The sequence below is a fragment of the Arachis duranensis genome, unplaced genomic scaffold (genome assembly GCF_000817695.3).
Source record: "Arachis duranensis cultivar V14167 unplaced genomic scaffold, aradu.V14167.gnm2.J7QH unplaced_Scaffold_57721, whole genome shotgun sequence".
In the NCBI taxonomy this organism is placed as follows: Eukaryota; Viridiplantae; Streptophyta; class Magnoliopsida; order Fabales; family Fabaceae; genus Arachis; species Arachis duranensis.
The window spans coordinates 5,001-21,168 of record NW_026264970.1 but is presented as its reverse complement, the minus strand read 5'-3'; the positions used below and the strand labels follow the sequence as shown (position 1 = coordinate 21,168).

Genomic DNA, 16,168 nt, shown 5'->3' with positions numbered 1-16,168 from the left:
GAAGAGCGAAGAAAAAGGGGATGTTTTGTTAATAGGAATAAGAAAGTGTTTATAGCCATAGCGATATAAACAAGAATACTCATCCGAGCCGCAGGAACATGTACATACAGAATACGAGAATTTCCACCTTGTTGAAGATCTAATGGTGCTACCCGAAGACTTAAATGAATAGCCATCGCTGTTAAGAACAACCGAGATCCAATGAGAATTAGCGCATAGCTTCTGGTCTTTGACATCAAAAAAGAAGGTTGTAATAACGAAAGGGACATCTGAGAATTTTGTCCTAGCTAGTGGAACAAGAAAGACATGGATCTATATTCAATACGCAATCAAAGGATTTCTCCCTGCGAATAATTCCCCCTGCTTTGTTTTCGCTTCGCTCGTGCGTGGCACTCCTTGCTCGCGGAGCGGCATACCGAAAAAAGAAAAGGGTACCAATGAAGCCTACCATTAATGACTAGTTGAACATCAGGAACGGAACAGAGAACAAAGAAAAAGTCCTTGCCCACTCTTTATCCATCTTAGGTTGAAAAGTCTATGATAGTAACTGAATAACCTCCTTTGACTCTCTTAATAATAAAGCCTTTTACCTTTGTATTCGTTCGCCAAATCTTGTTCAGTTCCATCCAAGCTCGGTTTTTTCTGAATCTTCGTGGAAGAAGAAGAAGTGGTTCTAAGGAGCATACTCCCAGACGATGGAGTAAAGTTTCTCTTTATCTTTCTTTAAAGAAAAAAGAACATGATCCCCCTTATTGTAGTGCTCAATTTGCAGGGATTTGATTCTTTCAAGTAGAGCTTTTGAAAACCCTATCGATGCCCTTTCTAAAGCTAAGGGCTCGATAAAGTCTTCGAATTGTTTCTCAGACAGCACTTTTCGCCGTCCGATATTCACCAGATACCGTAATCCTTCCTTCATATGGTTTCGTAGAGATTCTGGTGCAATTTCATTATCAGGAAGATCTAGAGCTAATTCCCACTCCATCTTGGGAAATGAGGTAGAAGAACCTGCACCAGAATCCGATACTGAGGGCTGCATGAACATGGGGGATTCCATAAAAAGTGATTGAAGCGCAAGAACGAGAGTTAAGGCCATACTCCCGGGGAGACCCAACCTTAATAAAAAAATGGAGAAACACCGCCCTCCTAAATGGGATCCAAGCCTTTGTAGAAACTCCCAAAAAAGATCTCGAATTCCCAGTTTCACACAAATCAAATAGATTTGCAATGAAAAAAGGAGTAGGAAAGATAAACGGAGGGATTTGTTCATTGCTTTTCTATTTGATTTCTTAAGATCACGTCTTACCGAAATCGGATTTCCTTTTCGTGCCATATGCGCTTAGACTTTCTTTATTCCCTTTTTTCTTCCCGGTTTAATATTTGTTCTCGAAAGTCTTCGTTTCCGTGTAGAAGCAAACTCTTCAAATTGTTGACCAACCTTTCCTTCAGTAATCTTACAACGAACAGGAGTTTTTCCATTGTCAATTCGTACGGAGCAATCAACGAATTCCGGCGAAATAGAAGATCTACGTGACCCAAATTGCCTGTTCAAAAGAAGATCTCTCTTCTTTTTCATTATCAAGAGGAATGCATCAACAAAACAGCCCTTCCATATAGATCGTCGTGGCATGAACTAATTTTTTCGATTCTGTCTGTCTTCGCTCCTCTCCTGTCGAGTGGCTTACGCTCCTACTCCTCCTTGGTCCTTCTTTCACTAATGATCTTTTGGCTCTGAAGTGGTAGAACCTACCGGGCGTACTACTTTACTTGCTAATTCTTTTCTTATGATATTATTGAATAGATCACTCCTAAATGCTTCCTTTTCTTATATACGATACCACTTCTTGCTTCCGCTTTTATATCTTGATCAACGGATCACTTTCTATATCCTTTTGATTGGAGAAAGACTTTTGACTTTTGCTTCTGAAGTCAGATTGGAATTTATGCCCTCTGGTATCCCGGCTGTCGCCGACTTCAGGTCACACAAGGCTAAGCTTACCTCACTTTACTAGAAAAGCAAAGGGCAGAACGAATCTATCTTATCTATGATAATTCTTGTCTAACTTTCTCTCTTCCTAGCAAGAAAACTCCAGCAAGAAGGCAAGGGTGGAAGCCTTAGCGTCTTTCCCATGGGACAAAGGAAGCCACGAAACCAGATTAATCATTTCCAATTCTATCTGAGCTGACAGCATCAGTCCTCCTCTTTAAAGCAGCGGATTTTGTATTCTTACTTCGCGTCGCTACTAATCAAACTGATTGAGCGCTAGCTGTATTAGCGTTAGCGGCTTCCAAAGTAAGACCTTCCACACCTGCTGCTCCTGCTATAGGCTGCTGATGCGGAACGGAAAACTCACAAATAGTGAAGCCCTTGCTTGTTCGAGCGAGCTCTTCCGTAGCTGCTAAAGAAACGAAGCAAGTCGAGCGAAGCGAGGGGAGCTAACGCCTTTACCTTACAATTAGATGTTAGCACCTTAAGCTCTCTTTCTTAACTATCTACTGTACCAGTGAAGTAGCCCATGGGTATGGGATACGAGCGATTCAGAGTCTTATTGCTTTCACGTAGTCAATGTAGGTACGTACTTACTCATTTACTCATATAGCTGAGAGCTTTTCGTTTCACTACGTTCAACTCATTCGGTCTATCCTGGATATGGTAAATTACCAAAATTCTTTGATTCTAAGGCTGATAATTGGCTTTCTTTTATAACGCCCGTTCTTGGCTAATTACGTATGACTCGTGAAACGCGACTTTCTTAGCCGTCATAGTGTAAGTCTAGTAAGAACTACTACTTCTTTCTCTGATTCGATAGCCTTTCTAGTCAATAAAGAGTGGGAGTACTCACTCATATAGCCAGCTATGAGTGACTACACGTACCTGGGTTTCACTCCTTAACAGGACAGTGACTTACGTACCTTGTTCTTGATGTCTGACGGATGATTAGTCGAGTGAAAAGAGTCGTTTCACTCCTTCGGTAGCTTCATGCTATGCTCGAAGAAGGGAAGTGAGAATCCTCAAACTAACCAAATAGTCCGATCGAACCCAAGTCCTTTGTCTGGTAAGAAGTTGTTACTGAATATCTGTCCTTACTTAAGAAACAAGTATGGAAGGTTCTCTCATCGCCCGAGATGTACTAAAGGGATAGGATAAACCAACCAAAGCGGAAGAAGGGAATTAGCCACTCTTTGAAGAAAGAGGAACGAAACAGACTCGCTTGACTCACTGGAAAGGAACGAAGTGGGGGAGAAGGAAAAAGGAGTCAGTGAGTTCATAAAAGAAATAAGGGAGAAGACTAGTTTGATTCCTAGTTAGGTTTCCGGCGTTGTCTTACTCGTTAGACTCACTTCAAGTATTCCGTTCGTTTATTCCACTCGTTCGGTACTTCATTCGTTTTCTTTAAGACCAGTTGTTCGGGTTCAGATAACTAGTACGGCGGTGACTTTACGGAGAGAATAGAAGCTCGCTAGCGCTCTTTCTTATTAAAGAAATAGGATACTAGCTTTCTTGAAAAAGGAAGATGGTTGAAAGGGTCCCAACGAAGACTTCCGATCGGTAGGATACCTTTTCTACGAAATATACGAAAGAATCATCTTTTATGAAACTCATCTATCTCGGCTAGTCAATTGATTCAAGAGGGTTCCGTTCCTTAAAGAAAGAAGAGTCCTGTATGAAACAAGCAAAGTGAAGGGAAGCATGATTGTACGCCTTCGATTGAGAGTTCTCACCTTCTCTCCTCTTTTTCACCGGGAACCCCTATTTCATCAACCAGACGGACAATGGGAAGCGTCTGAGCTCTACTCTACTAGACTATATTGGGCGAGCACGGGAAGTGGTCACACCTGCCAGCTGACCTTCATTGTAGACTCTTTCTTTATTGGAACTTCAGGGAGGAATGAAATGCTACCAATCGTTGAGGGAAGAAAGGGATAAGGTTTGCATCGTCGCTAGCGAATTCCGTCCAGTAATGGAAGTAAAACGCTAGCTTCAAGACTGCAACGAAGATCTAGCCATTGTCACTTAGCGCATCCGAAACTCTCGTCCATAGAGATGGCTTCTCTCGGCTATCAAAGTGAGTTGGCATTCTTAAGCCAAGCCAGTGAGGTTCCAACTCCGCATGCCCTTACACAGGTCTTCCGTAACTTTCATACTAGAACCTGCATACTCACCGGAAGCTTTCAGCCTCAGATTTCATTCCTTTGGACATAGAATTGATCGGTCAAAGCCTTAAACTCGTTCACAAATGAGTTGATTCGCTTAGAGCCTTGCCTGAAAGGATCAATTGAGGGGGGTAGCGGACCGTTATGATCAATAGGTCTAGCCCTCGTAATCTATTGCTGGAGAATAGGTCTAGCTCTTGATAATTGTAGAAAAAGTCTTTGTTGGATGGGATGAATGTATCTGTTGTACACTCTTCTTCCTCTTTCTGGAGAAAATAGAATAAGTAATAATGAGCCCTTTCCACATCTTCCTTTAGTGTCTTCGGACTGATTTGATGTCTCAACGAATCCGGATGTGGTTGTTAAGGGACTAGAATTGGCCGTTGGCCTGGGGTTGAATACCACCGGATCTCCTTGAATTAACAAATTCGCTCAGGCGAACAAGATCGGCACAACTACTGGCTTTATTGTCTTTCTTTCCTTTAATTTAACCTTTGTGTTCGGTAGCATGCCTCGCCTCCGGATCAGCGTATAAACGCTTCCCAACTCCCTTCCTGCAGTAAACACAAGCATGTATCTCTCAAAGCCTTCGCTCAGGATCTGCCATAATGGGCCCTTCTTCTTGGCCTTTCCATTGGTAGACGTTGGTTCATGCAGCGGGATAATGATGTATCTAATGTGGCCAGTAGACCAGGAAGTAGGATGTCGGCCCTACAGTAGTAGAAACTGGAGAATTTCCCTCTTTTCCTTTGACTATAATAATTCCACCAGTTTGAGATTGATCGACGAAGTAATCACATAAGGGAGAGATTCGAGACTGACTACATAATAGCATTTATGCGAGCATGCCGCTCTTCTTTCGGGATCTCGAGTCCTTCTTTATTGACTTCTGGTGCGCTCTGCTAACCAGATCGGGAGGTTAAATAGTTTACTAAAGCTAGCGACTGGGGTATGCTAGTCCTACCGAAACCGAAGCATTGACTTGATCGATCGTTTTCTACGTTAGAGACCCAAATCCTTTCATAGCACAATTAGCTGCTGGTAAACATGCCAGCTATCACACATCTCACTTGACGCAGAGTCAGCGCGAAGAAAGGCGGATCCACCGGTTGGTTGAGGTTCTGCACTAGATCCACTTTCTTTTCTTCTCCTACGATATTTTCATTTCGAGTTAGAGGAGCAGACCACTCTACTAACTTTATCTTAGAGCTCGATAGGTACCTTTCTTTCACATTGACTCTACTTTGTTTAGGGTAATAGCAGCACGGCAAGATCATTTCGGCACAGCTTAATCAGGTTTTCGGCTCTTCTGTCAAAAAGAGGATCTTAGGCCTACCGGTGACCGGCTTCGCGGGCTAAACCACTCAAGCATATGGCCTGATCCACTCTTGGCGTTGCTCTATTGGGCAGAGGTTTCTCGATCAACTAATTGACGAAAGAGGGGGAACCTGATTTGAGATCTTGTACTAAGCCCCTTAAGAGGGGGCGGTAGACTGAACACCAACAGAATCTTCACAAAGTGAAAAGCAGAATCTTAATCATAATAAGCTAACTATGTCGACTCAATGAATAACTGATTAGACCTCCTCTCTTATGATATTCGTTATTGAATTAACACCTAAATAACTAAAAATGGGAACCTTTACCAATAAGCGTTATTCGTTAGGCCAAACTGAAAATAAAGCCCATAACAGAAACAGCAAACCCGGCCTCACATACCATTGAGATTGAAACGCCTCTATCCTCTGGCTTCCTTCTTCGTGTGGGAGCAGCGATGATGCCCAACTTCGTTCATGATGTCAGCAACTGGACATAAACGGAAAGACCATAGACCGCAGAGGATTTTAAGTTACCTTATTCGATATTCGATGGAACCATACCATAGCGGGGAGCCTGTAGTACATTTATGGGATCATGACAAAGACCTCCCCCTGCCTCTCCCGGGATCAGGAAACTAGCAAGCGGATCAGACTTGGTTGGAACGAACCAACTGCAAGGCGGCCTTCCTCGTTACATTTTCATAACCGCTTCCACTTATTTATTTGGATGGGGCAAATCCCACTATAACGTAGGCATAAAAAAAGAAGAGGTTTATGAAATCCAGCAACGCGGTGGTTTTGAAAGACACGGTTCGACAATACCTGTGATCGGAAAAGGTATGGCACATCTCGGGGCATAAACCAGCGAGGAGATAATTATGTATTTCCAGAAAGGAAAAGGGGGGCTTTACTCCACACTCCATGTCCCGCATAGAGAAGTCAATTCATCAACTGGCTTGGTGTCGGCGCTCGGCTTGAAGAACCGGAATTGGCGACTTTGCCTCCTCTCTTTGGATTGGAATAGTCTTATTTAGTAGACAGAGCTGGATGTTCATGTTACAAGTTCCTTTTACCTCGTCTCTGAACACGTAACCCGAGTAGTGGCTTCTTTCTTTGCTTTGACTTCCAGCCCACCTTCACTAAGAAGCAACCAGCCCATAGGAATAAGGAAGATCAGCGGAAATGGCTAGCCCAGAATTAGCCGGTCGGCTTAATTTGGCGATAGATTAGCCTCAAGCCAATCAAAACCATCCTATCGGCGGAGGATTGGCATTGGAAGAGAGGCGTGAGACACTCTACTCTATTATCTAAGTGATTGAGATCTAATCAAACAAAAGGGATCCAATCCTTTCTTAGCCAGAAAAGGGGATCCTTCATTCTTTCGCACCGTATCTCCTCGGGTTCATGGAAGAGTCTGGATGCGAGAGAGAAAGACGGGTATTGTACTAATGGTCTTGACCCAGCCCCATGGAATCGGGAGACAAGTATGAACCCTTAACCTCTATTCTATTACATCAACCAGCAACCCAAGCAAGACTGAGGATCCGAGTTCAGCTGCTTTCTCAAGAGATTCAGGTTCGATAGCCACTTCCACTTCACATAAAGTTTAGGAGTTAGGAGCTTGATAACATCTTCTTTTTACGTGATTCGGCGATATGGATTTGCCCCAGTCTCCATTTTTCTTACTACATATAAATGGGAATCAAGAAAAGAATTGATTCCTCTTTTTAAAGACAGTAGAACAAAGAACTTAATCTACATGACTGGCAGGTGACAAGGAATGGGGGGAGGGGGAAAGTCAGGTCATCTTCAGATTCCCGCCCTAAGCTAAAGGGAATTGATCAAGGGAGAACATGATCTCAGGTTTTCTTTCTACCCCGAGCTTCTATCTATTCTATCTATAATGTCTTCAACAAGCTAGCCAGTTCCAAGGGAAAAAAGACAGCATGTTTAGCCCGATATCTCTCATGTACCTTGGTTCCAGATCAATGAATGCGGAATAAATATTGGCGGTTTCCGATTCGTTACAGCTTGCTCACCATGCCATCGGGATCCGAGGATTGCTTTGTTTAAAAGAAACTTTTAATTCAAAGCGCTTAGTTGGGTTCAGCTCTATAGGTCGAAGCAGGTTGATTGGTTCAGGGCTACGCGCCTATCTGCTCTCTCAAGTCTAATACGCCCCTTATTCCCTTTTCTGTTAGGCCTGCCTTGCCTTGATTCAAATGACGTGGGTCGTCCAGTTCGTCATATCGCATCAGTGGAATCCTATTCTCCGCTTTCTTTTCTGAATACAGGACGAACAAGTAGTCCAAGTAGACCCATTAGGGGGAACGAGATGAAACCTTTCCATTTTATCTTCGATTGACTTTGAGCTAACGGGAGAAGTCCACTAAAGAACTTAACTCAAGAAGCCTAGTGAGGAGGGGGTTAATCAGCCATTTCCTTCGCTTGCCAAGTAAAGTATAAAGGCAAACACAACCGCACTGCTTTTCTCCAATCGGGGAAGTAGGGGGGGCCACCCTTTTCCCCTTAGCCCTCCTTCTCACTCCCTAACCTAAGGAATGAAAGAAAGGCCACGTCCAGACAACTACCACAAAAAAATAGTAAAACAAGTTTCAAGTAATAGATCTTTTTTTAAGTAGGAGTTGCCCCTATTAAGTTAAGGGAAGAGAATTTCTTTATTGTTTAGTTTAAAGCAATCAATTTCCGAGAAGAGTTTTGCAGGGAAAGCAAAAGAAGAAAGAGGATCGAGACAGGAACCTTACTCTCTTAGCATAGGCTTGAAGCCCTCATGTCCTATAGGAAGTGGAAGTAAGAAATCCTATCCATCTTTTTATCGAAAAATATCGAAATCTATAATGAAGAAATCATATCGTGCTTATATATAGGATCCTCTAAATCCTCAGACACCGAGACTATGGGGAATCCATATTAACGATAAGATTCCCAAACAAGAAACCACCTTCCCATCTCCGGGCTTAAGAATTTCCAATTGAACTCCTTCATCCATACAACAGGAATTCTCTAGAAATAAGAGAACCTTTTTTTTTACTTTTCATGCAGTTCCGATTGGAACAAGCATTTTTTGAGAGAATCGTGCGAAGGGCAAGTCCGGAAACTTAGAAACAAAATATCTGTAAAAAGTAAAATAAAACCGGACGAAGAAATCGGACGGGCGGTATTCTTTCGTCGGCCCGGTTTCTCCCTTTCTTGTCTAGTGTATTAGACTCCATTATAGGTCATTCGGAAGGGCTCCGTTTCAATTTTAGGGCATAACGTTGTGGTTGTTCCCTCTCCTTTACTTATCGAATAGGGGCGAGTGACTTCGTACCTCTCCTGACTGAGAAAAAGAAGTTCCAGAGGCATCCTCCATTCATATCGATTTGGGTTTTTCTGCACCATATTTGGATCTGCCTCTTCTTCGATCCGGAATTCCCAACAAATCCTTTACTCCTCGAATACAATGGGATTTCACACCTGGCAAATCTTTCACTCTACCTCCTCTTATTAAGACCATAGAATGTTCCTGCGAATTATGACCTTCGCCCGGAATGTGAGCAAATATATCATGTCGATTGCTCAATCGTACTTTGGCTATCTTACGTGGAGCTGAATTAGGTTTTTTCGGTGTTCTCGTTGAAACACGCGGGCGTACTCCTTGCTTCTGGGGACATTGATCCGAAGCTCTAGTACGGTCCGTGCGCCGTTTTTCTTCTCTACCATGACGAATCAATTGATTTAATGTAGGCATCGCTCTTTCCTTTGTCCTTCCTCCCTATTTTTGCCCTATCACTAGTGATTACTCCCGATCCGAAGCACCCCTTTTCCATTCATAGAGAGATCCAATCGTCAAAATCAATAAAAAGGCCATCATAGACCAAGATCCAAACGGATCAATCTTGTTGGGAGGTACTGCCCAAGGAAAGGAAAAGGTGACTTCCGGATCAGGAATAATAAATAAAATTGAAACAAGATAAAATCGTATATCGAAACGACTTCTGGCATCACCGAAAGGATCGAAACCACATTCGTAGGCCGACAATTTTTCTGGATAGGTCCAACTATTGGAAGCAAAGGGAAAAGGAACACCGAGTGGGATCAAAGAAACTAGCAGACTGATCACTAAAGAGATACAAATAGGTGCAAATTCTGACATGACCACAGCCCACTTGGTTCTTTCGCTCCTTGCTCGCGGAGCGGCATACAGAAAAAAGAAAGGGTAGTACCAATGAAGCCGACCATTAATGACTTGTTCGAACACCGGGAGTCGGGGTTGGCCTATTGATTCCCTGCGTTATTTTAGCTGCAACGGTATAAGACATAAAAACGAAATGAATGATTTAGCTCCCCGATGACTTCATGGGTGGGTCCCGAATCCCGGGGATACCCAAATATGCCGTGAACTAAAAAATAACTACCAAAGACAACAAATCCCACATTATCATTCTTCAAATTCATAGCTGTCAAGATCTCGTTCCTTGATTTGCCGCTCGAAGATGTCGTTCATTATTTGACGCGACCTTTCTTTTACAGGATTATTTGCCGGGTTGTTGGCTATATCCGCCAATACCTCAACGAGTCTAGCTTTACTCTTCCAATTGGGTCCAACTACCAGCTCGAAGACCCGACGATATTTACTGTAAGAAGGGGGTCGGTCAAAGAGCGTGTCCATATCGGATTTCAAGTAATCCATGATTATTCGGCGAATAGCCCAATAACCATGGGGTTTATTGTCAGCTTCCATCGTGTCATCCACTGGTGCTTGTATGGGAGCCGGCTGCTCCACCTCATAATCACTGCCAATGGATGGTAACGACGGGACAGACGGAACTGAGCCTGCTGGTAAGGGTGGCGGGTCATAAGGGACCGATGGAAAGGACTCCCAAGGGGAGTTTGATTCCCTCGGATGAGACGTCCCCCATCTCCTTCGAGAAATAGTCCCACTTCTGATTGCAGTAAGAAAGGAAAAATACTGCTACATAGCCGCCCTTCCTAAGATGTCTTCTGTATTACTTTCTTGTGCAAAAATCATTCCCTCAGAAATAGGATCGTAACCTTCAAGGGAGGCTTGCTATGCGATATCCTTTAGGACTTACTCGACTCTAGATAGCCTTTGGAACCTATTCCATTAAGCCTAGTGACATCAATCCCCTTAGTTCAAGCGCAAGGGAATGGATCAAAGAACAAAAAACCTTTCCAATCCAGTCCCTTTACTAGGCAGCAGCTCCCGCTGTTAGTGCAATTGAATTAGAATATGCTCTTACTGTTGGAGAATACCCTGCAACTCACTATTCCATTTCAACTCTTACTAGATTTTAATATTATACATTATACGCAAAGCCATTCTCTCGTAAGCGGAGAACCATAAGTCCATCAATCCATAGTAGAAATAGTAATAGAATAGTCCAGTAGCGGGTTTGTAGAGTATGCGCTTTGGTAAGCACCGGACAGCACAGAAGCTTCTCGGCTGCCCTATCACACACGAGGATAGAAGGCGGGTCAGTTACTGTCCTGCCTGGCTTTCTATTTTCGTGTGACATCATTAACTGGCATTTTCTTTTTCTCTAGTCACATAGCGGAATTCTAATCCATTAGGTTCTTCGATTTTATTCTTCAGAAACGAGAGACAAGAAAACATATTTTTTATCGAAAAAAAAGAACAATATCAAATAGACCAAGATCCAATTTCGGGTCATTTCTTGGTGAACATAATCCGCCAAAGTATCTTCGATCCCTTCATTTATGTGCCAGAATAAAGAGAGATTTGGTAGGAAAGTGGAAGATTGAGTATATTAGGGAGTGGTAAAGCTGCAGTAATTCTTTGGGGTTCTCTTTGTCTTCGAGCTTTCATTCCTCAATCCACTGTTTCGTTCCCTCATATACCTCCCCACCAATAGATAGAGACAAATAGGAATAACCGAACCACGTCTACAAAATGCCAGTACCATGCAGCTGCTTCAAAGCCAACGTGATGCTCCTTGGTCAGATGACCAAGATATTGGCGAATACCACATATGATCAAGAAAAGAGTACCTATAATCACATGAAAACCATGAAAGCCAGTTGCTAAGAAAAAGGTAGAACCATAAATACTATCTGAAATAGTGAAGGGTGCTTGATAATATTCCATTCCTTGAAAGCCAGTGAATACTAGAGCCAGTGAAACGGTAGCTACTAAAGCGTAAACTGCTCGTTTTTCCTTCCCCGCGAGTATAGCATGATGAGCCCAAGTTACGGCTGCTCCGGATGAAAGGAGAATAGGGGTATTAAGAAAGGGGATTTCCCGAGGATCTAAAACCTCAATCCCTTTTGGGGGCCAAATACCTCCGATCTCTACCGTAGGTGCCAAAGAAGAATGAGAAGAAGCCCGAAAAAAAGCAAAAAGGAACATAACCTCCGATACGATGAACGGAATAGAACCATATCGAGGTCCTAATTGTACGACTTTGGTATGATGTCCTTCCAACGTGGATTCACGTAGAACATCGCGCCACCATACAAACATGGTATATAGGATAAATAGAAGGCCCAAACTTAGAAGTGTTGCACCCCCTTGAAATGAGTGCATGTACATCACACCTCCTACGGTGGTTGCCAAAGCTCCGAGTGAACCCGAAATCGGCCATGGACTTGGATCTACCAAATGATAAGAATGCCTCTGAGATTCAATCATAAACCACTTTGCCTCGGTTGTATGTAAACCCCCCCTTCACCCCCACCCCCTAAAGTGGTAAAGAAGGGCTCTTTTGGGTATATATCTATAGATTTCTATCTGACTGGACAAAGAAATAGGAAGGGATGGTTCTTTCATTGCATTGATAGAAGTCTAACTAGAAAAAGATCTCTCTATTAAGAAGAGAATCGTAGGTTTGACCGACGAACTACGTGGGAAAATGGACCTTCTTTCTTTGATTTTCAGCAAGCATTTTTTGAAAGTCACAATTCTATTCAGTTTGGTTTCGGAAAACTTGCTGGTCGCGGATTAGTGCGATTCTTACTATGTCATTTCTGGATGGATTTTCGTTGATCGGATCACCACACCCGGCTTTCCTTACTAACCACCAACCCAATCTAGAAGAAAGACTCAAAGTGACTACATCTCCTTCGGACCCTGACGTGAACGGCAGCTTTCATTGAGTCTAAGTTTGATGATCGAACATTCTTTCGATTGCATGTGTTAAGCAAAGCACGCACAATTGAACAAAAGATAGAAGATCAAACTCCTCAATAGTCAGATAGGATCGTAGGCGTACGGTGACCGGCTTCGCGAGACCTTATCGGTCTACTCAAGGCGTTGCTCTATTGGGCGCAGCTTTCTTGATCTAGCTTTCTGACTAACTGAATAGGCTCTTTTCAATTCTTTCTTCTCTTACGATATTTCGGTCACATTACTTCGAAAAGCGTCCTTAATCTTATATACGATACCACCCACTTCCTCCCTTTCTTCCCCTGTTCCGGAGATCGATAGAGCCCTCTCGAAACCTAGCTGTGTGAGTTGGGGGGCAATGTGCAAGCAACTTCATACCCGAATGGCTACTTTTTCCTTTCTCCTGCAAGGTATAGAACAACTAAGGGTACTGGTCCTGCCTGCTCGCTTTGGTTCTGCTTCTTGGTCAGCACAGAAGCAGGTTCTGAAAGACAACCAGCCATTGAGAATCACTATTGTGGTTCCTAATCGGGATGGAGATTCCGGTCCGGTGTAGGGGACACCTTATTCTTGATCTAGGGCTCAAAAGTAGCCTGCGCTAAGCAGGGACCTCTTTGGTTCCATCTGTCCACATTCTTCTTCCATCTAGGGGAATTCGGGCTTGATTGTTCCGTGTAGTCGATTTGCTCAGTGCCCCCCCATGAACAAAGTCCATGAGCTCGAGAAGAGAAGTCAGGCCTTCGGTCAAGAGAGGTCCGGCCCTTCCTAATCATTCTGAATTCGTTGCGGGCTTCTTTCGAGCTGATCAGTCAGCTTCCAGTTACCCAACCAATCCTGTTGATCCTTACCTACGGAAAGGGGTTTTTGAGGTAAGAGAAGCCCTCGTCCATCTTTCGGTGATCAGGAGAGTAAGCCGGAGATAGGTCCGTGTTTTCGTCAGCTACAACGTATTTGATTGAAAATCTTCTTAGCCGAAGAAGCCCAATGAACTGATCGAGGAGCAGCAATAAATGGGCTGACAACATGGACAGCATAAATCAGTCCCCCAGCGTCGGTAGAATGCACTGGAAGAGGTTTTTCGACTGGTCTATTCATGATTGATACATCTTCTCTGATGCACCCTCTAGATTTCATTGGGCTATCCAGTCACCCGATGCTCCAATCGATCGAGGTTAGTGGTGACAACGAAAAGGCTTTTTTTTTAAGCCAGCTGCGGCTTCTTTCAGTGATAGCTTTTGTGGCTAGCTCATTATCTTGTTATCTTGGTAAAAACGAAAAAAGACTATTTCTTTAGTGGCAGTGGCCAAGCAAAATAGCTCAAAGATGAATCGCCCGCCCCCCCTCCTATTCATTGTGAAAACCCGGCAACTTTCTATATATATAAATATTAATATAACGAACTCGGAGAAGTAAGATGGGGGCGATTGGCGCATGGGTTGACTTTATCCTTTCCGGCAGTCCCTTAGCCAAAAGTTAGCTGATAAGGAATGGTCCGTTTTTTAGTATTAATCCAGCGACTGGCCTTGCCTTATCGAATAGGGGCGATATCCGAAGTATGGTTAGCTCGCTAGTTATATGCTTAACACATGCATCTGAGGTCAGCAAAAGTTGTCTCTGCTTGGACCTGCCTTTCGGTCAATCAAGGAAGTGCATCGAATTGGCTTCTTCGAAAGAAGCCTTAAGAGCGAGTAGTCTTTTGATTTAGTAGAAAGCCTGTTAAAACCATCTGATAAGTGATGAGATACTAGAGGTCAATTCAATGCTCTAATAAGCTGCCTTGGAGTGAAGCATTATTCACAGTAGGCAGATAGATATAGGCTTCTCTTTTATTGAATAAGTCTAAAATGATTATGATTGCAATTAATAATAGTAGTCAACTTTCTATTCGAAGTTCGTCTTAGCACCCTTTAATGAATGGGAAGAGGAAGTGGGAAGACCTCCCTACCCAACCTTACCTAAGTAAGGTCAAGCTGTTTGCAACTCCGATCCCAAAAGGTCAGTTTGAAACTCCAGGTCTAAAAGCCCATCTCCTAGCTCAAACGTTGAGCTGTTTGGAATGAAACTTCCTCCCGGGTCGAGTGAGCTCTAGCTTCTCCGCTTCGAGTCGACCTTTCTTACCAGATATTGGATTCCCTTTCAAAAGATGCCGAGCCAAGATCAGGTGATTTTCTTCCTCTAGTTAGGCATAGTCCGAATTAGCTCGTCAGTGGTAGAAGCAGGTTCATCGGCTTAAGCCAGTCAATCTATCCAAAGAGCCTACCCTACGCCTCCTAAAATAGATTCAGCTCCAGCTGCGCTTTGCTGATTTCTTTCTCAATCCTGAATCCGAACTTGCTACTTTCATCACGAAAGACGCTTTCTCAGTATCTATTCAATTCGGACTTCATGTTCACTTCAGAAATTAAGCTAATAAGGCCTAAAGCTGAGCGACGAGTCCACTGGCATGAGAATCAAGCGAAGTAGAGCGATAAGCACACTATCGATTGATCCAAGCTTAACGACAACTTCCATTCCTGGCCCAGAAGGAAAGAGACGAAAGCAATCCCTTGCTCCATCAAAGGAAAATGGGCCGCCCTTAGAAAACCATGAATCTTGACCCTAGTGAAGGTAGTCGATGAGAGGAATAGGTGGTTTCCAAAGGATAGATTCATTGTATATGACGCTTTATCTGTATTGGATGGATGCCTTTGCTGTGGAGAAGGCTTTTCTTTCAAGTCTTCTTTTCTTTGATCGCCTAAGTCCTTGACTTGAACACTTCGCTGAAATCATGTAGAAGAGGTCATCCCTTAGTGGACTGATTAAACCTTTTAGCATATCTTGCAGCCCTTAGACCGGTCTCCCCTCATTCATGCTTCAAGGCCTATTCTTTTGGATATCCTTGTTCCCCTCTTTCCTGGAACATCCTTTTCTTCTGATTGATGGGACTTCTGTCCTTGACCTAACCTCTCCTTGACTTGCCGCAGCCAAGTCTTCCCCAACCTCTCCTGATGTTCTTGGTGAGCTAGCCTGTCATCCACCGCCTGTGATGGTCCCCTTCGGCTAGTTCTTTCACAAGTGACCCTGTCTTCCATCTGCTTCTTCCTCCAAATGGTTTTGTCCCCCTAGCCAAGTGGTTCTGTCTTTCTTCTAGTAGGTACTCTAGAGGTCTTCAGCCCCATGTTCCACAGATGGACAGCCGGGACAGGACCGGGTTCTATCTCATGATGCTGCTGCTACATTCATTTGGTCGAGCAAGGTCTTCCCTTGTCTTCTATGTATGGCTGGCTCTTCTTGATCTTGAGGTCATGGGCTAACTCGACCGTAGGGAGAGGGGTTCAAGATGCCCTCGTCTAAGTCTGTCTATTTCTTTGTTTTAGCTGCTTTCCTGAAGCAAGGAATTAGCTTCCTTCCTCAGCCAGTGTTGTTGGAAGTCCTCGAAAGCGAGTGAATGTGGCATTCCCGTATGGTGAAGCTTTCGAAGTGGAAAAAGTTAAGGCACTACCTACTTGAACACCAAATCAAATTGATATCCAGAGTCGGTCCTATCAAACAAAGATTTGATGACCAAAGC

The 16,168-nt window shown here is 43.5% G+C and overlaps 3 protein-coding genes across 3 annotated transcripts; all 3 read right to left on the bottom strand.

Annotated features, from left to right (window-relative positions):
- Positions 1 to 4,732: 4,732 nt before the first annotated feature.
- LOC127744548 (ribosomal protein S12, mitochondrial) lies at positions 4,733 to 9,362 on the bottom strand. The gene has a single exon (XM_052256662.1). It carries the CDS (start codon positions 9,220 to 9,222, stop codon positions 8,845 to 8,847), a length of 378 nt encoding a protein of 125 aa, XP_052112622.1. The 5' UTR covers positions 9,223 to 9,362; the 3' UTR covers positions 4,733 to 8,844.
- LOC127744549 (NADH-ubiquinone oxidoreductase chain 3) lies at positions 9,271 to 11,054 on the bottom strand. Its single transcript, XM_052256663.1, has one exon. It carries the CDS (start codon positions 9,625 to 9,627, stop codon positions 9,271 to 9,273), a length of 357 nt encoding a protein of 118 aa, XP_052112623.1. The 5' UTR covers positions 9,628 to 11,054.
- A 52-nt stretch (positions 11,055 to 11,106) lies between these two features.
- LOC127744547 (cytochrome c oxidase subunit 3) lies at positions 11,107 to 12,832 on the bottom strand. Its single transcript, XM_052256661.1, has one exon. It carries the CDS (start codon positions 12,142 to 12,144, stop codon positions 11,347 to 11,349), a length of 798 nt encoding a protein of 265 aa, XP_052112621.1. The 5' UTR covers positions 12,145 to 12,832; the 3' UTR covers positions 11,107 to 11,346.
- Between the last annotated feature and the right edge of the window lie 3,336 nt (positions 12,833 to 16,168).